At 35.5% G+C, this 25,491-nt stretch overlaps 2 protein-coding genes across 6 annotated transcripts; one reads left to right on the plus strand and one right to left on the minus strand.

Annotated features, from left to right (window-relative positions):
* The first annotated feature begins 1,022 nt into the window (after positions 1-1,022).
* On the plus strand, positions 1,023-5,053 carry LOC124211399 (tRNA-uridine aminocarboxypropyltransferase 1). The gene is made up of 4 exons (XM_046610440.2): positions 1,023-1,535; positions 2,455-2,595; positions 2,913-3,096; positions 3,236-5,053. Exons 1-4 carry the CDS (start codon positions 1,290-1,292, stop codon positions 3,568-3,570), a joined length of 906 nt encoding a protein of 301 aa, XP_046466396.1. The 5' UTR covers positions 1,023-1,289; the 3' UTR covers positions 3,571-5,053.
* LOC124211398 (F-box/LRR-repeat protein 20) lies at positions 4,718-19,575 on the minus strand. 5 transcript variants are annotated; one of them, XM_069133346.1, is made up of 11 exons: positions 19,175-19,393; positions 17,854-18,249; positions 16,600-16,667; positions 15,610-15,822; positions 14,649-14,716; positions 12,028-12,157; positions 11,469-11,930; positions 11,065-11,256; positions 10,889-10,990; positions 9,934-10,149; positions 4,718-8,707 (listed from the first exon to the last, which is right to left on the minus strand). In XM_069133346.1, the coding sequence occupies exons 4-11, from the start codon at positions 15,628-15,630 to the stop codon at positions 8,600-8,602; spliced, it is 1,299 nt and encodes a 432-aa protein (XP_068989447.1). In that variant the 5' UTR covers positions 15,631-15,822; positions 16,600-16,667; positions 17,854-18,249; positions 19,175-19,393; the 3' UTR covers positions 4,718-8,599. The 5 variants fall into 5 exon arrangements, with proteins under 5 accessions (XP_068989447.1, XP_046466393.1, XP_046466390.1 ...); XM_046610437.2 differs by lacking the exons at positions 17,854-18,249; positions 19,175-19,393 and adding an exon at positions 19,442-19,573 and having other exon boundaries at positions 16,600-16,662; XM_046610434.2 differs by lacking the exons at positions 17,854-18,249; positions 19,175-19,393 and adding an exon at positions 19,442-19,573.
* Positions 19,576-25,491: the final 5,916 nt, after the last annotated feature.

Genomic DNA, 25,491 nt, shown 5'->3' on the forward strand with positions numbered 1-25,491 from the left:
TTGTTAACGACATCGTATGTCGTCGTTTTGTTTATATTTATATCAATACTCATACCATATATTGCACATGATATGTTTCACTGTTAATATTCGAGCATCAATTTTGCCCGAATGCAACGTAAGTCAGTTTTTTCTTTTTCCGTCATTTTCAAAAAGTGCCAAACTTTGTGACTTGGGAAACTTGCGCCCTTTTTCCTGATATTGAGTACAACGCTGAGCCGGAATATCACGGACCAGACAATGATTTCCAGACATTGACCAAAGACGCGTCGTTTAATCAGATTACGGCGTAATCAAATTACCAAACTATTCGCCGTGAATCTTGAGTGAAACGGTTGACGGGCCCATCGAGAACTGAACTGCAAAAGGTTAACGGAGCGCATATATAAATACCTATACCTTCATTGAACTCGGATGGATGGTTTCGACGGGCTATTTTCGCATTCAAGACAATAACATCTTTTTATGCCTGCTATCGTAGTCTTGATACATTACCGGGAGAACACCTATAATTCACACGCTAAAAAAAATTATCCCAGATAATCAATTTTTACGCAGAATGTATCGCAGAAATACTGTCACCTTTATTTTGCAGTAAACCGACGATACTTACTTGTAAAATGTCTCGTAACATCGTTGCATCAAAGCAACTCGAATGGAGAATATCTCGAGCAAGATAAACTTACACCTTGTCGAATGGGTACTCGGAAAGAAAATTAAATATTTTTCTAACTAAATCGTTATTATTGCTCAAGTTTAAGCAAATTTGATGTTTTTATATTCACTACGGAATTGGCTTGCAAAGACTGCTAACTTCATTTGCAAAACGCTCACGTTCGAACTGAAGAAAGTACGAACATTGCCTAAATAATACATCACGATTAAGCCTCGCTCAAACATCGCGGCATGAGCAATTAATGGCGACTTCGCCACGGATACGAGTTCAAGGCGCCATTTCCTTTTTCTTGCCTTCTGCGCAGGCACTCCGATACTGAGTGTGATTGGAAAACTGGCGTCCATCATAATGGCCCAACTCTCGCTATTTTTAATATATGCAGATATAACATAGCAGCAGGAATTTGCATAATGGTGACACGTCTGTGTTTTGAATAAAAAAGGACAATTTCAACCAGTTTTCTTGACAAACGATTTGAATCTGTAACGGAAATCGAATGCTTCGGCGATGTAGCGGTGTGAAGTTGCCACAAAGATGGCGTCGCGTCACTCACACCGAGTCAAGTTGCGCGCTCTAACCAAACGCACGTGCCCGTGCGTCTCAGAGTCACAAGATGGCGAAAGAGAGTTTGCAGCTGAACTTTAAGCACGTGCAAACAGCCAACAACTTATCGGACTTGGAAAAGGAGCAAAAGATTATCGACAGGGCGCCTTTCGTTAAGCTCAAGATCCGAGATGCCAAAATTTTAGATTCCATTCAGGGCAGAGAGATTTGCGACAAGTGTTATAAATCGCGGAAATTTTTTTGTTACTCTTGTTGCACACCTGTTATCGACGAACGATATATACCTCGAGTTAAGGTAAGTTCATTCGTTCGAATACTCGTGAAGCGTAGCACTGCTGTCAACATTAACATCTAGCCTGGACTTTGATTTCCCAACTTATAGTATACAAAATACGCATTTGAATCTACTCAAAAACTTCTGTACCATAAACTGATTTTCAACAAATATTTCACTCTATTCCAGAAAAACCTTTAAAAGTGTACGATTGAAAACCAAATTTTTGTTCTATTACTTATATTCGCAACATTTATACATTTATATGTCTTGTTTTTGAGGAAAAAAGCTTCAGTTTCAGATACAGGTTTCGATCCCAAAACACTTCATTCGTTTTCATAAAAACGATCAGTAAGACAGTCATAAGTGTCAATTCCAATTTATTTCAATTTTTAAAACTCAGTGACGCGCGTTATTACCAGTCGATGTATTCGTGATTCTCTCGACTATCACAACTTTTTAGCCTCTACCGTCAAAGATTAAACGGACTTGAATTGTAGTCGAAAATTGGCAATGTTACCTGTGACTGAATCTGTGCTCTGGAAAACGGAAATAGAATATAATTCGGTGACCAGCACGGTCCGCTAAATTTTCGAATGTATGTAATTCTTGCCGACTGGTGCGATACAAGCAGCGCACCACAGTTGCCAACCTAACTACATTACCAATCGGCGAGTGTTCGATTTTTAAGATTTGAAAAATTCGGATCATTAACGGGCGCTTGGCACTCGATTATACTAATAAAGAAGGAAACTACAATCAGGTCACTGGATAACGAATTTTTAACGAAATAAACTTTCACGATCGTTCTCTTGCTCGAGAAAATGGAATTCTTGAATTGTATTTTTATTTATTGGTCCTTTCATCCTTCAATTTACAATAGATCAGGTCGTTCTACTACAAGGTGAAGCGTTTCCATTTCAACTTTTTTTTGTTCAAGTTGCCAATAAAAATTGATATTATCAAACACCCTCGGGAAATCGATGGCAAGAGTACGGCGATCCACGCGGCATTAATAGCCCCAGAAGATGTACGAATATACACATATCCAGAGTTTCCAGAAATTTTGGTGGACGACAAGGTGACTGTATTCGAGGATGGATTATTCATTGTATGGTGGCAAAACTTGCACACATAGAGAAAGGATTTTGTTGAACTTACTAAATATAGCTAAAGAAATTTTTCCTCGATTCGAAGAAATATCATTTGAACCAATAGAAAAGTGGTCGGAGCAATAATTTGTATTATCAAGTGAATCTGCACATTTACTTGAATTAACAAAACATTTGTTTCCTCGTATTTGGAGAATTCAAAAAATTTTTAGTATGTATCATCCATAAGAAGTGAAGTTCGGATTGATTAATTGCATAGTTATAAATAACAGTTTTATTTCTGTAGGTAGTGTTGATCTTCCCAAGTAAAACGGCATGCAGTATAGAAGATTTGTTCACAAGGAAAGTCGACCATGGAGGTCACTCAAAGGAACAGAGAATACATAACGAATTTCCAATAACCCGGGCGATTTTCATCGATAGTACCTGGCACCAGACCAAATCTATTTACAAGGATCCAAGACTTAGAGGTTGGTATTTACGCATTTATAAATACCACGTTATAATACTTAATATGGCAGTTCACGTGATGCAGGCTTCAGTATGTAATTTAGATACAACTTTGTGGTTAAGTGCTTATTGTGAAATAGTTGTATATAATTTTCGTAGAACTGGATTGCGTTGTTTTGAAATCCCGTATTTCCCAATTCTGGAGGCACCAGAAATCGAGTCCAAGATGGTACCTGGCCACGATAGAAGCTATCCATCAATTCTTGGTTGAGCTACATACGAACGCGTTCGGCGCGCTCGAAAATTATTCTGCCGAGCCTCTTGAAGCAGTTGAGGCGGAAAATCCAACTGACGATATTGCGGAGAGTTTTCTTACGCATAAATACTCCGGACAATACGACAATTTGTTATATTTCTTCAAGTACATGTACGAAAAGATTCACAGTATTTACGATCATGATAAGTTGTGGGCCTACAAACGGCCACTCATATAAAGAGATATGATTAAGTTACCATTAATCTGTTTGCTATATCATCACGTATTTTATAGTACAATATTTAAATAGAAAAACGACTAGTTAATGAAGATAGAAGGAGTCGGGTTTCCTTTATCTCCTGATAAGATGGTCATAGACTTTGTCGATGAAATGATGTATTTTAGTTAGCCGCTAATACCAAACATCAAAGTGTAGCAAAATTAAATTGTTGTAATTCAATATCAATTGGACAAGCCGGACTCCGCAAGCGTATTCGCGTAGAGGAGTTTACGACTACACTTGTTTCTTGTCAGAAGGACGATTTCTGCATACAACAATATCCTTGAATATAGTTTATTGTATACATGTATTAATGAAAATATATACAAGACACACGGTTGCTTATTACGAGACAGCGTAATTACATGATATATATATATAATATATATTTATGTATAATATATTGGTATAATATTAAATAATATTATGTAATCTAAATCAACGTATGGTTATCATAACGGTAGTTATTAGATATTACTGTTCTATAATCTACACAATATGGCCAATGCAAGACATAATCGGACAGTCCATGGGAGAGTCGTATTATCAATGTAATACGGTATCATATAAGGTTCACCTTTAATGTTCAACAATTACTTAAGTTACACGTGTTTCGAAAAAAAGAGAAAAAAAAAAAAAAATGCAAACGCCATAAAAACATATTTGTTTATCGTACACATTGAACGGAAAAAAAGGAATCAGTCTTGCCTCGAGTCATTCAGATTTGGTTCCCATATCGAAAATCGAATTTTTATTTTTTTTATTTTATCTTTATCCCTATCCTACGACTATATTCTTATTACATATTTTTGATATGAAAATAAGCTAATACAGTGCACTCTGTCAATAGGGCCGCTTCCCGCTTTCGTACACGGTTGCTGTCCCCCACTCCCTGGCCCAAGTTTATATTTAAAGCACAACTCTCTCAATAGGGCCGCGCCGAAAATGCGATGGTTCTGTCATTTCTATTACCACATAAATAAACTTATTCCCCATTGAAATACGTAATCTTTTACATAGAAGTTTTACATGAATAATTATGTATAAAAAAAAAAAAAGATGTGTTAATCAAATATTGACACAGAAGTGTTTTTTCAGGCTAAAATAAAACGCAATGGGAGTCTAATCGATGTAAACAATCTATTCGCGCGTGCACGAGAGGCTGGCCCGACTGAAAGAGTTTGAAACCTTTTCGTGGCGCGACGCTCACGCAAAGGTAACTGGTACTCTTGTATTGTTGCGGCCCTATTGAGAGAGCGCACTGTACTATACGCAAGGCGCCTCACGCCTGTATGAGGTATGAAACAATCTATTCGTAATGAAGCCAAATGATGAAGATGATTCTTATCAAAGGATTATAGGTATTTGATTCATATGCAACTGACGATATTCCCGATAAAAGCTTAATGAATTATCAATCTGGTTTTGTTGAAGCAAGGAATTTGTGTACAAAAAATGTTTAAAGTATGAGCAATCCAAAATATAAAAAAAAATTCACGAGCTATTTTACGTTTTCAATTTTTTGGATTTGTCACTTCTTGAAACGCGGGACCGCGAATCACTCTTTATAACTTCCTGCCGTTGGGGTTCTATATTGTAACATAACTAACAATGAAAAAACAGTCATTGTCGCAAGTCAGATTTCAGTAGAAAATTTTTTTTTTTTTTTCGTTTGTCGGGATGGGGGCTGCAAGCAAATGAGTTATCCGAACAAGCAACAAAGTTAATCCTTAAATCGTAGACGAATATTTTATTTCATAGCGATTTTAGTGTGATTAATATTTTTCCCCCATTCTCCTCTTTTCCTGGGTAGTATTTAATGCAACACTGGTCCTAACTACAGAGTGACTACACATTGATAGAGTAGTAATAAACACATAGATCGTTTGGAAAAGTGCCTTTTGCGTAATGAGAGTCCAATAATACAGTGTTGCGTGCAACTTGAAACTCTACGTAAATACAAATTGCGTTATGTTGGGATAAATATTTTGCATTGACAGTATAGGTATGTATTATTTTTCGATATACAACATACTTCGATTTGCTCCTTGGAAATTGTATTTATCATAGGGTATGTTAATTTTCTAATTATGTTTTTACTTTATTTTATCTTTACCGTTTTTACGTTTGGTATAAGATATCGATATCTGAGAGCCACTTCACTCATTCATTCATTTACAAATTATTGTAACTGGTATTAATTTACTTGTATCACAGGCGTATTATGTAATAAAAGAGGCGTTCGACAGGCAGATAAACACTTTTGATGGTTTCTACGTTTTTCTTTTATATTCAATTCATCTATTCTACTGCACAGCCAAACACTTGCTCAAACACACTCCATTTTAACGAAAAAATGAAAAAAAAAAAAAAAAAAAGAATGAAAATGTTTCAAGAAAGTTTGATAATATTTATATAGAATCACGTGTGACAAATACCGAATTTCTCATCTTACGTACCTACTCTATATTCACTGGACGTACAGCTAACCCAATCTCAACCAGCGTTCACACTTTGAAATTAATTATTATAGGAAATTCAACTCTATGTGATTATAGTGCACTTGACTATTAAACAACTACCGTTGACTTCTGCAAGAGTTTACCGTGACACTGACTGTACAAAGGGAAGAAAGTCAAGATGTAATCAACGTCGCTCATGAGAGGAATCTTGCAAACTCATGACCAAACAAGATTTTAATATGAGATCAGAATTTTCGGGGACCAATATTTTCAAAACGCGTTCACATGTGGCATTAAAAATGATTGAGGGTAGTGCACATCAGCGGTACTGTACCCGTAATGATGAATTTCTCCTATTGGGTTTAAAAACCACAAAAAAAATTTTAGGCACACTCTAATTACTTAAATATATCGAGAACGCAACTCTGTACTCTATTATACAGGGTAGTCGATTTCATTCACCTCTGGCGAACATCCCAAGAATGAAAAGGTACAGAAAAAAAAGTTTTACACAAAACTTAGAGTGTTTCGAAGGGGGAAGATGATACCGATATGCGTTGGCTTCAGGGTCGTACCATTTCCGAGATTTCGCAACAAATGTCTGATTTTAGACGGAGAATATATATTTTGGATACAAGCAACTAATGGCGAGATAATAGCAAGCTTCGGATTATCACTCTACGTGAAAACCCGGAAAACCTAGAAAATCTGGATTAGTCAGGTTTTTATTTTACCTGGAAATATTATGGAAAAGTCCAGAAATCTTACGGAATTTTTGGCAAATTTAAATTGAAAACTCAAATTCTTCTAATGTTTCAACGTTTCTCTTTTCGTTTTCGAGATATCCGCCTGGAGCTATTAATAATAATCAATCACCTTGTATATAATGTGTAGGGCTCATTATTCGAAACGACTTATTCACTAAGCCTAACACCAACACCCAAGCTAATGTCGATATAGCACCGGCCTCATCGGAAATACCAAATAACTAAGTGTTGCTACCTTTAGCAACGAATAAAAAGAATACATTACGTTGGTGCCAAATTTAGTGAAATAGCCTACATACGCATTAGTAACATACATCAACATTTGCACAGACTACACTTTACGATTACGTATAATTCTAAAGACGACCAGCAGCGTATAAAACATATCTTATTATCATAATAATAATGGTAATTATTATTATTATTATGGGTAATTTGTTTCAATTGTTTTTTTTTTCATTCTTTCCGCTTTTCTCGAAATTTTCTTCTCGTTTTTTCTTACAATATTATATAATATATTTTTAGATTATCGTCAGTTTATTCAAATATATAAGGTATATCGCGGCAAATTTATTGCCACTAATGATTACTTCGTGTACATATCACCTTACTGTATATAGATATGGGATATTCCATGCCAACTTGACCAACATTCAACCTTGATCGTTTAGGATTTTATCCATGTTTTGCCACGTTATTGACATCTGTGAACCGTACATTTGTTCTGAATACGATTATTTTCACAAACCATTAGTTGTCCATGAATGATAATTATTATTGTTATTATTATTGACGGGCCACAGTCATGAAAATCAATTTCTTCAACTATTTACGTAGCTTTACTCAATCCCATAAAAAAAATTTCACCGAACTTCCCGCGAATGTTGGTATAGTTGAAGAGGAATGCCCCACATATACTTGTATAATACGAATGCAATTTCTGATTACACATACCAGTGTATCTGATCTGCGGTAGGCTACTGAGAAATATGTACTTCAAACGTGAATTGAAATTACGCTTTGATCCGTTTGTCAGTCTCTGTACTCTCCTAGCCAGGATCACGACAAAAGCGTCCAAGTTGAGTAAAAAATGAAAGAAAATTAATGAGGATGATTACATGTACATATAATACTTGGGCAATTCGCAAATAGTTACACATTATGATGTGACAGATATAAGTTACGAAACAACGAAATAAAATCCCCAGCGGGTCTGTTGAATCAAATAATGACGCGGTAAAAAAAATACCAGTTTCAACCAGTTACCAAATTTCTGACAGCAGCATTGCGTCTTTGTACCGAGTGTCGTACGCTGTGGCTTTTAAGAAACCAAGAAACGATAAGTAGAAATATAGAAACTAATGGTATAGACTTGATTATCACACTGTTACTCGCACTGTGTGAGTAAAGCAACAAATCTCGTGCGATGTAGAAATGACTTCCAGCACTAGCGACGCGCTATCCATGTGTCAACGACTCAGATGCACAGCAACAAAATCTATTCGTGATTCACTCTCCAAGCATGAGACGGGCAGAACGCATTAAACAATAATAGATAATGAGTTATTATTCAATCGTTGACAAGTACACGGGCTATTGATCATCGAAGATTCAATTCGCGCCGTCAGCCAACATTGCATAGTGATTCACCGCATCAGGCATGTATCGTTCTCCCGATTCCGGGTATCGCGAACCGTTCACAAATCCTGTAATCACAACAGTAGCCCATTACGTTTAATTATCAAACAAATGAACAGATCACAGTATCACGCAACATCTGCAGTAACGTTGTCTCGATGCTCCAGCACTTGGTGGAGGTGTGACTGGTGCAAAATATGCGTGAACCTTTATGTTCGGAAGGTGTGTCTGTAACAGAAATTTGAATCCATACTCAACACTGACTTTATCATAACGAGTCTCAGATAGATTACAGAGGGTTCGAAGTTGTAATTTACGCACACGTCCAATTTTATACCCCTAGTAATGTCTTCTCTGGAACATCTACTATACACAGTCTTCGACCGTTTCAGCTTTGGGCAATACATTTCTTCGACGGAACAAGATCTTCACGTTAGGTTTGCCCGAATTGAAAATCCTCTCGAAATATAGAATTTTTAGTTCAAGCCTAAGAGGTGCCTTTTATCATGTGACACGTTCGTATTTTATTAGAGCGGAAAAAACACTTATTCCAGCTTCTTTGTGGAATTTTTCAAAATAAAACGTGTACTACGATTTCGCAATTGGACTGATTTCATGTCAATGTAAATATCTGAAAACATACTTGTTTTCATTGATACCTGCGAAGGTCGGCTTCAGTCTACCGATTCGAAGAAACGGTACAAAATTTCCTGATTTGACTAATTTCTGGTTTTCGGTTGTTCCAATATAAGAAAAAGGTATCACTATTTTTCAAAATAATGTGACTACACGATTATATCCATACAAGGACGTACTCACGATTATTTCGGAAAATTTCGCGAAAAAACTGCAATAAGTAGATGTTTTTTTTTTTGTACATGTTATTTGAATGGAATAAAGTCGGCTGCTGCAGAGACACCGCTTAGACTTAAACTTAAAAAGATTTTTGTTATGGAATCCATGGAATTATACTTCAAAGGGATTTGTTGTACGGTATAAGATACAGTTTAGAGATTGTTCTGGCAAAAAAATAACAATATATTACCCTAAATTTGAACAGTTTAACGGTGTTTAGTAGATGGTCGCAGTGCTTCTAGCAAAAAAAAACTTGACATCTAGAATCTCTTCCAACGTGATTCATCCGCAATTTGATAGTGTAGGTATACTCACCAAAGAATGGCAGACTTGATTGTTGCAAAACACCGGAACAAACATTATTTAGAATTCAATTAAATCAAGAACTCTTCAAAGGACTGCATATACTACGTAAGTAGCACCAGGCAAAGAAATTTTATTGCAAAAAAGTCACAGAATATACTAGAAGTTCATGACGTCAACTTGCCTCCTAAAAATTTATCAATATGTGTCCCATGAAGTAAGAAAAAAAATTGGAAAAGCAAGTAAACCGCAACACGTTCAAATAAACGTAGAATAAAAAGTAATGGACAAGTTACCCTCAATCTTCGTATGCCAGCTCTAGTGATGAGCTGACAGTCATAGAGTTCGATGCGCTGCAGATTGTGACAAGCTTGGAGCAAATGATCAAGACTGGCATCAGTGATCAAAGGACAATTGTCCAGTTCCAGAACTGCCAGGTGTTCGGACGCACATGGGGATAGTGCCAGTTGCCGAATACCCTCGTCAGTTATAAGTTCGCAGTGGGATAAGCTCTGTTTCAACATTTTTAACCCAAGTTATTTGAATTGTTCAGTTTAAGGTGGTACGTGTGAGTAGTCAGTTGAAAAAGTGCACGAACTTTGAGTATTTATATTTCTTTGACCAATTATTCAATTCGATTAGGGTTCGTTTTATACAAAGTATGTAGATCGCACTTCATTTACGTATTTTTTGTTTACTACAACCACATAATAGCAAACATTGTTATTTACAGTAACGTCGAACATTTTGTTCGGTGACATGTTTTGCAATTTTATGGATATTTCAAAAACGCCATTTTAATTATTTTTTTTTATTTTTGAGACAAAATCATTATCGTTTGAAATTGAAATTCGATTTTTCGTCAACAGTTTACAACTTCTGCCATCACATTAGCTGATAGATACGATAAGAAAAAGTGAGATTTTGGCAAAAGGGATGAATTATTCAAGAGTACTGTATTCAAATTTGAAGTAAATCAGTTGGGCTGTTTTTGAAATATCGTGGGCATTGCAAAAAATGTCGCCGAGCGAAATAATTGACATTACTGTCAATAACAATGCTTCCTATTAATTGATTCTCGTGGAAAAAATTCGTTAACAAGGTCTCATCTACATAATTTTGAATAAAATGAATCCCAATCAAATTGAACGATTGGTTGTCGCGATATAAATCCCCAAAATGCACCCACATTCTCAGCCATCTACTTGTATGTATGCTCCTCAGAGGATGGAAGAAGCTTGCGCCACTCACGAGTTTTTCCAGTCGAGGACATCCCATGGCCAAATGTATCAAGGTGGCATCCGTAATCAAGACGCACTCCTCCAGGTCCATTTTCTCCAACAATCTGCAATTCTGAATAAAGTACAGGTTTGTTTTGAATTCCGAATTGCAGATCAGACTCAAACAGACTAGTGTGAACAACTTACTCTGGCCAAGGCTTGGAACCCAGCATCAGTGAAGTGCGTGCATGCAACACATTCAAGTGTTCCTAATAATGGACAGTGTTGCGCCAGTGTTACTAACGCTGCGTCTGTAAGATTAGGACAGTTGGACAAACAAACGTAGTGAAGTCTGGAACACCGCTCGCTAAGCTCTCGTACAGCATCGTCAGTGATATTCTGAAATTTTATTTCAGATTGGATAATTAATTTGACCAATATTTCTTACACGAAATTCTTTTCTGTCAGAGCAGTCAACAATAGGGTTGACATTTTTTTACCACTCTTTACTAGACATCGAAATAAAGTATACAAACAAGTAATGGAGTAAGTATTACGAACATTGGAATGAAATTAATGGTAAACTGCTGACTTAGAAAGAAATTACTTACTCTACATTCATGTAAATTAATGGCCTCCATGTTAGGACAATACCGAGCCAAACATTTGACGGCTCTGTCAGTTAGTTGCCGGCAACCTTTGCTAAGAAAACTTCTTAGCTCTGGACATCCCCTGGCCAAAGCTTCAACCCCGTTATCCGTGAGAAGTTCGCACCACGAGAGGTTGACGTGCGTCAAAAGAGGGCAGCCTTCGGAGAGATCTTTTAGAGAGAGGTCCGTCACTTCGGGACACGAGTCTAAATTCAGTCGTTGTAATTTTGGGCAATGACTACTCAACGCAGCACACGTTGTGTCCGATATCTTTTTGCATCGACTTAGATTAAGCTCTTCAATGTTCGGACATAATTGGGCCAATGTTCGCATCGAATTGTTCCCTATACTTTGGCATCCCCTCAATGATAACTGTCTAAGAAATCCACCACAGCGTCTGGATATGTTTTCAATAACGGGACCCTGAGGATGAGTGATTTTAAAAATATTCATATATTAAATCGGTGAATTTATACATTTCAATTCCCTACCAAGTACTTTCACAATGAACTTGCTTTACCTCGACATCCCGTTGAAAATCAAACAAATCAATTCTCTGCCAGTTGGATCCATCCAAGGCCAGAACGTTCCAAGCTTTGCTGACTTGGGCACATCGACACAGTGAAACCACGTCCAAGTATGATAAAATCCTGTCAAATTATAAATAGGTATAGACCGGGAGCCCATGACACTTTTTTCATGTCTCATTTGTTCACACTCAGCAGTATAAGACCCACCCAAATCCTACCTTCCAACACACGGAGATGACTTCGCCGAACGTAAATCGTGAACCAAAAAATGGGGGCTGTGCCGGTAAAGCTGTATTAAGAAATCCGGGATCTAGAATTATTACTTACCGTGACGGCGTTTGTCGCAAATTACTATAAATGAAAAAAAAGTTTGGGCGGACGGCATTGCCGAACGTGTAGAGTGGATATGACGCGAAGTGACTCTGTTTATTGTTGTAAAAAATTGTTAATAAAAAATCATAACTTCTTAACGTTCGGCATTTTGTTAATTCATATAATTATATTCCAAAACTCGAGATAATATGATCGCCGAATATTTAGGTTGGATCGGGGGCCAGCCACCTACGCGTACTTTTGTCGTAAGGGTGTAGAGTATGCGTGTATCATACATTTACCTTTGGAATTTTTATAGCAACTCATTACAATGCAAAATATGAAAAACTAGCTATTGCCGAACAATTTGAATGGATCTGCATGACGTAAAAAACAGTTGTAAATTGTCGGCCCAATGCTCATATATCATAATAACTACCTATCGTTCGGCATGCATTGCATTTTATAGATGTCCATTATAGTAAGCAATTTGTCAAGTTGCACGTTAAAATGATGGATACAAAGGAAGTTATTCCAAAAAAAAATATCAAGGCACGCGGCGCCAAGTATTGAAAAATTTAAACGTATACGCCTCTTGGATAACTCTAGTGGCGCGGCTCGGTGGCAGATTCAGGCAACACGTGGACGTGCGAGTGCGGTCAGCTGTGCGGTTTATATATCAATTCAATTAAAAAGTGCTCTCCGAAATAAACAAAAAATGGGTGGTACGAGGTACTGTTGTGTCAGAATACGGGCTCAAAATTCAGATTAGACATTAAGAAAAAAAAATATGGCCGATTTAAGCATGAAAAACGTGGAAATTTTTGAAAAAATTTGTTTTCTGGATTTTTTCTTGCAATGTTACCGCCGAGAACTCATGCTGTAATCATGATCAGGGGTGTTCACGATAGTTAATGTTTGACAGGGAATTTTTATGTAATCATTGAACCACTCCTTTTTACAATGTAGCGGCAAGCACTTAAATATTCTATAAAAATATAAGGTAATTTTTTTCTTGAAAAGTATTGAGTTCAGCACAAATTATCTGTGAACAAAAATATCTTAGAATTAGTCAAAGAATTCCTTCAATTTCTTTTTTAAATTTTTAGAGATGATTTTTGGTTTTCCAAAATATCTAAAACATTAAAATTTTCAAATTTTTTTTTTTTATTCTGAAAAAAATTGAGGATATTCTTTAATCGATTCTAAGATATTTTTATTATATAACATTTTTTACTGAACTCTATAGTTTCCCAAAAAAAAATATTCAAGTTCACATATTCTACTATTTGCATAATTTTTTTTTCGAAAACTATTGACCCTTAGCAATATGAATGTTCGGCGATTACGTTTTTTTGTTCGGCACACCATAATTAATTGAAAAATATCTGTTACGGAATTTTTGCAAACCCAACATAACAAAATCGGCCATTTATACCGTTGTATTAAGGAATTATTTATGGATTCTTTTTTCCCTAGTTACATGAAATATTTCTCATCATTTTGTTCGGGGGTTACATTGATACGTTTATTATACTATTATTAATCATAAAACACCATTGCCGAACGGTAACAAGTAATACTGTTGACTAAACTTGGATTTTAAGGTCTACGAAGTTCAATATCCAATTAATTTGTTCGGCATGTATTTTTTATACTTCCATTTTATTTGACAAACAATATAAAATCAGTGCCGAACATTAATGTGTGATACACGCATACTCTACACCCTTAAGACAAAAGTACGCGTAGGTGGCTAGCCCCCGATCCAACCTAAATATTCGGCGATCATATTATCTCGAGTTTTAGTATATAATTATATGAATTAACAAAATGCCGAACGTTAAGAAGTTATAATTTTTTATTAACAATTTTTTACAACAATAAACAGAGTCGCTTCGCGTCATATCCACTCTACACGTTCGACAATGCTGTCCGCCCAAACTTTTTTTTCATTTACAGTAATTTGCGACAAACGCCGAACGGTAAGTAATAATTCTAGATCCAGGGTTTTTTAATACAGCTTCACCGGCACAGCCCCCACTTTTTGGTCCACGATTTATGTTCGGCGAAGTCATCTCCGTGTGGTGGAAGGTAGGATTTGGGTGGGTCTAATACTGCTGAGTGTGAACAAATGAGACATGAAAAAAGTGTTATGGGCTCCCGGTCTAGTATAATCCAACTCCTTTTTGTTACCGAACCGTGTGTGATTGCAGTTATTTTTTATCATCGATGAGCTTCTATACTACCATAATATTAAAATACATAAAGGATGTGTGTTGAGACAGAAAAACAATACCTAAGTAATAGTTCCTTTGGAAGCTTCTTATTAATCTGTGCTTCATCATCATGAAAGACTCGTGTCAACTGAAACAATAAGGATTATTTATTACATTGGATGATTCATAGGATTGAAAAATTGCGTAAACAAGTTTTGGGTAACACTAGGGTGTATATGAAAATTTGACATGGGTTACTGGTACTTACTGGATTATTACTAAACCTATTAGCCAGAAAAAAAATATTTGATCTATTTCATTTTGCAAGTGCTTCACATATTGCAGCGCTTTTTAACATTGCAGTTGGGTTTCCATAAATGTAGTTTAGGCCTCAAAAATTTTTGAAATTCTGTAGGAATTGTACATTGATACAATGGAGATCCAGGTATACAATGCTATGTGTGAATACTTTTCATCGGAATGTTACTAATTTCAAAGCACATTCAGAATGTGAAAATATTATATAAACTTTATTTATTGTCGGGTACATCTTGTGAACTTATTGATAAGAACAAATTTTAAGTTTTTTGTGAGTTTTAATGATGACAAAACTAAATGTTGAAAATTAATGGAATAAATAATAAACTGTCAATTATTTCAATGTTCAAAACTAGTGAATATTCGATTATAGAAAAAGCAATGCTCTGCCCTTGGACGATCTTTTTCTCTTTCTGGATATCCTATCTTGCACTCTCGAATATAACTTTCTTGCTGTTTAAGTTCTTTCACTTGAGTAGGATAATACTAATATTTGGCCAACTCATTTAATTCAAAATCATTACAAAGTTGCAAAAAAGTACATTTTTTCTAGATTTTTCATTATTTCACAGTTACTAACTTCGCTTTCATATAATTTTGATTAATATCCCGAAGTACCAGCAAATTGTCGCATTTTTCCCGGTTCTCAAAATTCCCTGATTTTTAGCTGCGTTCACGTTTTTTCTTAAACGTACACACAGTGATAACAAGCGGCGAACCGACCTGCATGTAAGACTGCTTCATCGTGGTGACAGGATTGTTGTGATTGTGTTGAGCAGTGTAGTAACCACTGTGATGGTGGTGATGATGGTGATGATGATGATGATGATGATGCGAGGGTTGCTGTTGTCGCCACCACTGACCCCCGCCGCTTCCGGCTTCCTCGACTCCTTGTATCTGACCTCCACCACCAACGCCGATTCGACTTGCTTTTTTCTAAGAAAAAACCGTTGAACTTAACTTTTTTCACGAGGAGGCTGTTGAGTAATCCTTCATTGATTTATGATACTGATTATGTTGCGTTCTGAAATGAGCGCAATTTTTTTACTCGCATGTTCATGCGTGCTAAAAATCACGTACACATATGGGTAGATGGGTACGAATAACTGAGTCACATTAATGGTATGCCCAACCCCAAGCAATGCAAATAATGAATGAAAGCAATGAAGTTATTGTAACACTTGAAATATAGAACAAAGTAAAGTCTGTTGGTATTGTATCATCATAACTTTATCATTTAATTAATGCTTCGGTATTCACATTGCTCAAAGTATATATTACCCCCTGACAATGAGATCCAAATTTAACGTGTAGAATAATCAGCTGGTGCCTGCTTATGAATAGTTATAAACGAGCACAGAAATGTTCCGTACCTCTGTGAACGTTAATAATAGGCTGAACTCGTACTTTCGACAAGCATATATTACGAAAACCAATATACTGGAATGTTAGTGCTGAGACAAGCAGATAAGCAGTAATGATCCGTAACTTCTAATAATTGTAATACGCGCCTAGTATTGCAGAAATAAGAGTGCTTTCATTTTGCATGAAACTAACTCCATGATTATTTTAGTATGAACAGATATTTGCGTATTATTCACAGCTATGTTAGGCGGTCAAAAAAACAAAAACAAAAAGAAAACAACAAAGATCTTCTGAATGATGTAATATCAGTGAAGATTTAGTTTTCCTAGATTTAGTAAATATACATACCCGTTAAATGAATTAGATAATTGTCTCCGCCGATAGTCAACAGTCACTTTGTACATACAACTCCTTTACTTTAGAAAATAAAATAAAACTGATTATTCATCAGGCTAACATAAAAAGGTCATTAAAATATATTCTACTTATAGGACATTATTTTTTAAATCTGATAAGATTCATGGTCAAATTGTTCATTTGCTTCATTTCATTAAAATTTAATTCTACCTATAAAAAGGAATATTCATAAATTTTTTGAATTATATATCCTCACTGTTTTGGAGTTACAAACTTTTTAAATGATTATAAAATGAACCAAAGTAAGATGTTGAAAAAATTCAAGACACATTTTTCATGCTTCGAGTGAAAAATTCTTTGGAAAAATATTGAAAAATTATAATCGTATAAAAATCAAACTCGAAAAAGAATTCTTATAATCTCGATGATTACATTAAGTAAGTTTTCCAAAGAATATTCTTCAATGTATTTGTTTGTAAATTTTAAGCCAACTATCATTACGAACCTGTTTTGTTATATTTCTATTATATATTTAAATATCAATTGGGTCAAATGTCAACTACCGAAAAAAAAAATGAATTTCTCATGAGGCGAAAAATTTGTTTCATGGAATTTACTGTTGATTGAGCGTTACGCTATGAAGCTGTTTGTTTCTTTAATTAGGAGAAAAAGTTTATCACACAAAAATTTTCTGATTAGTCTAGTGAAAAAAGTAAAATCCTGTATACTGTATCTTAGTCGACTACGCATTTCATGAAGTAAATTTCTTATCTAACGAGATGTTAACTTTTTTTCGCAAGAATTCCATCAAAATTCAAATTTGAATAAACAATAAAAACAATATATTATTAATAAAAGAATAGCGGATGGGAGTACCATGTTGAAAAATAAATTTCTTTTGTGTTATTTTTGAAAAAATTTGTTATTTCTAAACTTATGATTTATGAATATTCTATTTATGAATCTATGACTCGAGATGAAAGAAAACGTTTTGATGTATTTCGACGTCTCATTTAATTTTACAGTTATATTCATCGGAAAAATTTCAATGGGAATTACTTAAAACTTCCATTACTGAAGAACATATCGAGATAGAAATGTAAAAGATATCGAGAATCATCTTTTCAATAGGTACTATGAGATGAAAAAAAACGTTAAGCAAATGAAAAATTCCACCTTCCTATCTTATCCAATTTAAAAAATAATTTCCACTATACGTAATTCTCGCAAACAAAATATGATTACATTTCATAACAGAGTGCTTTTGCGTCACTTGCTTATCCATATTTCTCTCTCTTGCTCATACCATTTGTAATTGTCTAATTCTCATTCGTAATGTTTCTTATTTGCATATTATACTTCTTCATCAACGTTTCCCAATTCTGCAGCTTGAATATACATATACTTGGTACTATTTTTGCAGCAATTCTTAGAATAGTCAACGCTTCACAAGAGCGACTGAATGCTTAGCTCTGAATAGAACAGCAACCGAACAGCCTTAATCCAACCAATCACAAAACAAGTGCTAGACTGATAGTAAAATTATGAAGTCATCAGATAACGGCATCTAAGCCATAGCTATGAACCACTGACTAGTGTGCAGTAGAGGGAGTGATTTACGTCACTGTAATTCACTTGACACTGTAACGTGATGATAGAATGATAGAACAAAAACATTAACAATGAAGTACTTGGTGTATGCGAGCAATAAAATTATATATTCAACTAACTTCGTACAATCTGTACACGGTGTCCCAATTCAGTAAAATCAATCTAATATATTGAACAATAATTGACTTTAAAAAACAGTTAAATTTCGCACAGTTATCATAGAGGGCATGAAATGTGAAAATTTGAACAAATTAGACACGTTTTTGACTAAGAAAAATGAATTCTTGCTTTGGAATAAAAGTTATAGCAAATGTTAAGATGATTTCTGACATATCTCTTTTTTTGTCTTGAGCATAGAAATCCAATTTGTTTATTCTTTGAAACTGATAATCTTGTATGAAACACAACTCTATTTCACCTCAAACACTTTCAAAGATGTTGGGCAATATTTGTGCCTGAATAATAAGCCAAGTCTTGCAATAATGAATGTCTGTAGACAACCTTTCATGATTGAATGTGGTTTAGAATTGCAGAGAACAATAAAATCAACAAACATCAAAACATTCGTATTTTAAATTAGTTGTTGGTTGCAGTGTTTACTACATCACTCAAATTGTCTATATATAGAATTGAGGGTAGATTGATCAGTTGTTTATTTCGATATTTTCGCAAGACGATTGCAAACGTATACAAGCATAAACATTGGTAGATTAAAGTATAAAAAATAACAAGTTCTTTGTCTCGTGAAAAATTGTATACGAAAAAAATAAAGCACAACTTATCAGAATCAATATCTACTAGCTTGGAATTATCATTCCAAAATCAAATAACAATGAAAAAAGTAACGATTTTTAATCCAGCCAGACGATGGTTCCGTTGTAAACAACAAAGGAAAAACCGCCTGAAGTAAGTCGATGAGGCAAGTAAAATACAGAGGGAACAAAGAGACACCGACCGCGAGATTGGAGGATGAAAACACAAGTATAACGGCGAGGAAGAAGCTTCCGTGAGCCGCGAAGCAATCGGCGATATCAAACAGTGGTTCGGATAGAGTCTAACTGCGGTGCGAAATTTTGAAGTTTGTGTCGCAGGCCGAGGAGACAGAAATGCGGATCAGCTGTTCGCCACAGTAATGACAACACGCATATACCGTGCAGCGTATCCCGATGTTCGATATTACTTGTTTAACGATACCTAACAGGATTATAGGCGCATGGGTTACCTCGAGCTTGGTGCGCCCGGAGTGTATCATCCTTTTGGTTGTCCTTGCTTCTTTCAACTTTCAAAATTACCGAACAACCACAAGAAATTCACTTCGACTGGTTATGCTGCTACGCTTCACTAAAGAAATGGCCGAGTCCACTGAGCGTAGAAGATGCTCCTGAACCTGGCTCCGATTGGCCGCAGAGTCTCGGCTTGGCGACAGGCTGGCCAATCAGCGGGCCGCTCCTCTTTGTTTATCCGATTCTGATTGGCCCCTATTTTCACGACTGAATAACAAACAAACAACAGAAAACGCGGAGACTCGCGACGTCACAACCCGCCGAGTTCGATGCCTTCCGAAGTATCGACACAAAGCGAACCTTGTTTACGCGGCGCGAGTCGGTTGATTTTACAGTTACGCGAATTTTAGACAGACTCTGCTGCTATTGCCCTCTGGGTCACCGTCAATGCCAACTGAGTCGTATGAGTCATTTTCTGGCATTCTATGTTCTACGCAATTTGGATTTTATGTTTATTGACTCCTCCAACGCGTTGCATAGGCTCTACGTAGAAATCTTTCTTACCAGCAGTCGCGAAACTAACCGAAGAATGAGCTGACAAAGATTGTTACATTTCGGAGAAGCTCGACAGGTGTCGCTCTCTGCAGGAATTTGACGGATAATTTCGCAACTCTTTCATCGCATATAGTCCAATTGCATCGCATATGAGGATCAAAGATGCGGTGAATCTTCGCAATTCGTGATCTTTGACGCAGCCTTTGGGGTCATAGTTAACAAAAGAACCTGTGTCATGATATTTAATTGTAAAGACCGTGAAAATGTACATTAAGAATGATAGAAAGTATTCTAATTGACTTGTTGCATTCCAGCTGATAATTACGGCGGCGCTCTCTTTGCACTGTAAACTATTGTCGTATAGTTACGATGAGAAAGCTTTGTGCACTCTTACCATAGTTCATATTGTTAGATCCATATCGATATATGTACACAAGTACCATCATAATTTACAACACTCTTGTATCGCAAGTTCTTACATATCATGTTACCCCTTATTTCGTAAGCCAAGTTCGTACCTACGCAATGATTTCGCCATTAGCTCCACACACAACCCTTAATTTACGATTGTAATGGCAATAACTCAAAATAGTTAGACCTACAATTGATTTCAAACTCAAAATACAATTAAGATAAACCTACAGACTAAATGCAGAAAACGTGGGAGAGCAGAATAAATACAGAAAACTTGGGAGAGCAAATTACATGCAAGGAATCTCTATTCTCATAATTAGCGAAGACGTTTTTGATTTTAAAAATAAGTACCCTATCAGCGCTTCACCGCTTGGTTCTTTAAATCAGTCGTCTTGTGCTCGTATAATTAAACAATGCCTTTAAACTCATCCCAAATTACGTATAAAAACCTCGATTCAGAGCAAAGTCATCAGAACCAAGTCAGAAGTATGAAAGCCAAGTCAGAAGTGAGAGAACCAGGCTAGATTCGCAATTTTAGAGAACATTATAGAGAACATGAGTTGCAAGTAAATCAAACCATTCATAAAACCTAACTCCAAGAACCTATTGAAATAACTTGTCAATAAATCTGTATTTAAACCATTGTGTTGTCATCGAGAATTATTTCAATCACACGTAGTCATAGTTGGCTCGATTCAAAACTAATTAACTTTCAGAATTGGTCAGCTGTACGAGAAGATCTGAAGAGCTGATGAGCAAACTTCTTGGATTCAAATAAATCAAAATATTGAGTGCATTAGAAGACAATAAAATACTCGGATTTCAATTCCATGCCATATAACTGTGATGAATATATTTAAAAAATACATCGTCCTCTGCGTATAAGGCGATTTTCAATAGCTTCTGTTGGATAGGGGAAGGTCAACAAATTACCAATGATTATATACGACTGAAAGGCACTGTTTTTATCTATATTTTATGTTTTGGAATTTGAAAAATGGTCTATAATTGTTCGACTTACTACATCTTCAGAAGGTAATAGACTTTGCGTCAACTATGCACTTTTTATGGCATTATCGAGGTGACCATTGCATGGAATGAAGGAAAAAAAAAAAACAAGTGTTTTCAGGTTCAAGAAACTCGTAGTTATTTTTGGAACTAAGAACTCTAAAGTCTTCACAGTACTCTCTTTCTTTATTATATCGGACGTGAATAATTTTGATTCCAGCAAAATTACTTGTGAGAATAAATGTGTAACAAACTGGATAAAAATCGTACTAACGGTTTCGAAGGTTACGTGGAAAGTGTTGTGAAAATCGTGTGCGAGTGCAAAGTAAAACAATTGTAGACAAGTTTTTAAATTCCGATGTTCAAAATAATGATAAAACCAGTATCTTTCAGTCATATAAACATTGTTTATTTTTGAACCCCCGCTTATCAATAGTAGCTGTTCAATGCTAACTTAAAAATCACGCGTAGACGGGCAACGAGTCCTCTTAAATGATCGTAAAAGTAAAAGGAATATTACAATTATCTGCAGGTACGAAGTATTTTGTTGTGAAGATGATATTTTACTAATTTTTATTATCATCATTTTAGTATTTATACGTTTGTTTAATAAAAACAAATTTTACTACGAATTTATTATACATGAGCATGACTGGTAATTCGACTTCCTCATGATCCATCACTCATTGCCATATCAAACAAGGAAACAGTTCTTTACTGTGAATAAAGCGCGAAAAATAATTCGGCGAGTAATTTTTTGGTCACTTTTTAGTAATTCAACAGCTACTATTTCAATCAAAAACGTCGCTCTTCTCGCTTTTCTTTTGAAGTTCTGCCGTTACCAGCCCTGGACCTAGAGAACGCGAATGGAGATGAAGGCACGCAAAAATAGTTTCGTCAATTTTTTCACATCATATAGAATTTCTTTTCCGTTCGACGCTTACTTTTTGTTGAGTGTTTTGACGAAAACGTCTGATTCACAGCTTGACGGACCAACGATTCGGTTCGTTGGCATTTATAGGCCACGTTCATTTCCATTCGCATTCGGAGAATGGGCACATGAGGTATATGCCCGAATATGTGGAATTAAAAAAAAGACTAGCGATAATTAATATCGGACATCGATATCGTCATGAATTTGTGAACGGTATTGTTAGTGCGGAAAACGAATTGCGCGCATGTCTAGTCCGAATTAATCAAGATATCCTCAATCCGTTTCTCTGATACACATGCGTATATATATATATATATATATATATGGTATATAAGATAGATGCCTCATTAAATTATCTATTTGTGCTGTTTTTCGTAGAATATTTTTCGTTTCTTCGCACAAATATTATCCCGTTTTACTGTTTATTGCGCTTTAAGAGAATATTGTTTTGGTCGACTTAAAAAATATGAGGTCAGCATTCGAGACACTATTGTACGATATCAAGTCAGTGAGGCAGTAACATTGAATTTTGAGATGATTTTATTACACGCAGAAATTCTTTTTATTCGATATTGACAGCATTGACTAAGATTGATAATCCCAGATTATCTAACACAGAGTCAATCTCTTAGCAAATCTGAAATCTATTTGTAATCTTCAAAAATATAGTGGGCCATTTCTGCATTGTCAACTGACGCTAGAGTTGTCCAATATACAACGGAGGGAAAGGATTATTTGAGTCAAGTGATATTCGTTTGATTAAGTTAGATACTATAGTCAAATGCGGGGAACACAATACTTACTTAATTCAACAAAATACTCGTAATAACTTAATATAGAATTGACTCAAGCCTTTGAATGATCATGCTGACTATCAATTTATTCAAGATAACACGGCTTGAGTTCCTTGCGATGTTGCGAATTTTGTATCAAGAAAATGTGTGATTCAAATGACTAAAAATTTGATTGAACGCACCTCAATCGTTTTCGGTTGTTCTTTGTTTTCAGGTTGTTCTAAATTCATGTTTTTTCGAGTCAAGAGTTCAATGATTGAGGCAGGTAATGAAATTTGTGTTGTTTCAAATATATTTTGCATTGACTGAACATTAGAGTTATTCAAGTGCACAACAATATGTATTCTTCGAATGATATCAATTACAATTCCGTTGACACAAAATTTTGAGGAATGTATTTGATATTTAATGGGTTACATTCCGCAAACCTGTTGTTGAAGATTAAATTGAACATGTTTCAAAGTGTTTGTTTGTTTGTCGGCACCTTGGTATTATGCTTTGTTCGTTTGTAACAGGTCTGATGATAAACTTAAATCCTAAGTTGTTCGTGTCTGATATTCCTAGCCGACTACCCGGTTTCATAACTATCTCTGAAGCTATTTCTTTAGCGAGAGAGTTTACCGCCTGGTGGCTGTTTATAGTACCATATACTGAGGTTGACGATAAATATATTCTCTACTTGTTTCGAATCATCCGGTGTTTTTTTTTTTTTTTTTTTTACCTCGTAAACAAATTAGTGCAATTGATTCAACCAGTTACGCCAAACAAGCTCCGGTTAAATCAACAAAGTATGGCATTCAATCGATGTAAATTTTGTGTTGGCTAGATTCACGTACCAACTTATCTTATTTGAAATACCTGATTGTTTCTCTCAACGAACATGCTATTTGGAGGAACAATACGTCAACTAGAAATGAAATGATATGTGGTTGATTCAATTTCGGAAACACATGAAAAAGTTCACTCGAATCAGTAGCTCACTCGATCGCGACAAGAAAGGTTTTTGTTGAATCAAGGAATTCGCTTGACTAAATCATTTTGGCAAACTAACTAAATCGAAATTGTTGAATTGAAGTCATCGTATTTGGAGCAAATAAGGAATACTAGATTGGTAGTGAATGGACTCTAACAAAATCTATTTTCTTGATTAAAAAATTCATTTCCCTTCGTGTATACACATACCTTATAGCGAGGCTCTGGTATCAACCTCGCAGAGAGTACGTGGTTTCCGATTACGCTACAAATGCATGATCGTGTAGGTCTTACGTCATTTTCATATTAGTGATAATCTACCAGCTAATCCCCATCCCACATGAGACTGATAATCAATAATAATAACAATCACATCAGCCCAGTACCTCATTGTCTTGTAAGGCACACTATCTTCGGATACTGTATTCGGATAACGCCATCGAATAAGTTGGAAGCAATTTTTTCGCAGTCGTTAAATTTATTTCCCATGGTCAGGTTTTAGAAATCAAAGTCATTCGATTCCTTGAGTAATTATTTTTTTGTTGATTCTTTCCACTTATCTATTTTTTCACTATTCCTTAATGGAATGGTCGATTTCGATTATCACTATTGCAAACAGTTTCGCTACACATACAGGTAATCATAATACCGATAATCTTTAGGTTTTAAAAATCCCCGTTATCTTTTCGTCCAATCCCTCTCGCAAGTGTAAATCGAGTCAAGCTGGCAAATTACAATCGAGAGTAGAATTGAAGTATGCGTGTAATCTTGTCACGTACTGTGCTAGTATCTTTTAAACTCGTATGATTCCACAAATGTTGTAAAACAAAAGTTAATTAGTATAATACGTTCATCGGGTAATGCATTCTGGTTTATCGTTGTATTAAAGCAATCAATGGTAGATAAACAAATTGAGGAACCGAGCACTTGCGTCGAGTATCGATTGACTCTCATGGGGAAAACCCTTGGGTTACCTACATCCACACCGAGCTTAAAAGATAAGCTTTTCAAAAATCTTATCGCACTTGCCGATGCCGATACAAGATCATATTTATTAACAAACCTGTAGATTTCTGGTGTATTTGTCAAGAAAAGAACCAGAGCAATTGCATTTGCCTGAAGCAGCTAGTGAAGTTTTACACAATTTCGTTGTGGAATGTAATATGTAACAGTCTGGATCATTCGTTATACATTTCCTATCTAAACCCTTTATGCAAAATATACTTGTTTTTCCCGCAGCTATTTCAAGAAATAACTGTCACAGCACTTAGGCCGAAATTCACTTGTTTGTAAAATTTATACGAAACACGTTCAGTTGCGATGATGGATGGTAAACATTAGAATCAAATTTTATTAACATAAGTAGCATTAA

Source organism: Neodiprion pinetum, chromosome 2, assembly GCF_021155775.2.
Source record: "Neodiprion pinetum isolate iyNeoPine1 chromosome 2, iyNeoPine1.2, whole genome shotgun sequence".
Classification (NCBI taxonomy): domain Eukaryota; kingdom Metazoa; phylum Arthropoda; class Insecta; order Hymenoptera; family Diprionidae; genus Neodiprion; species Neodiprion pinetum.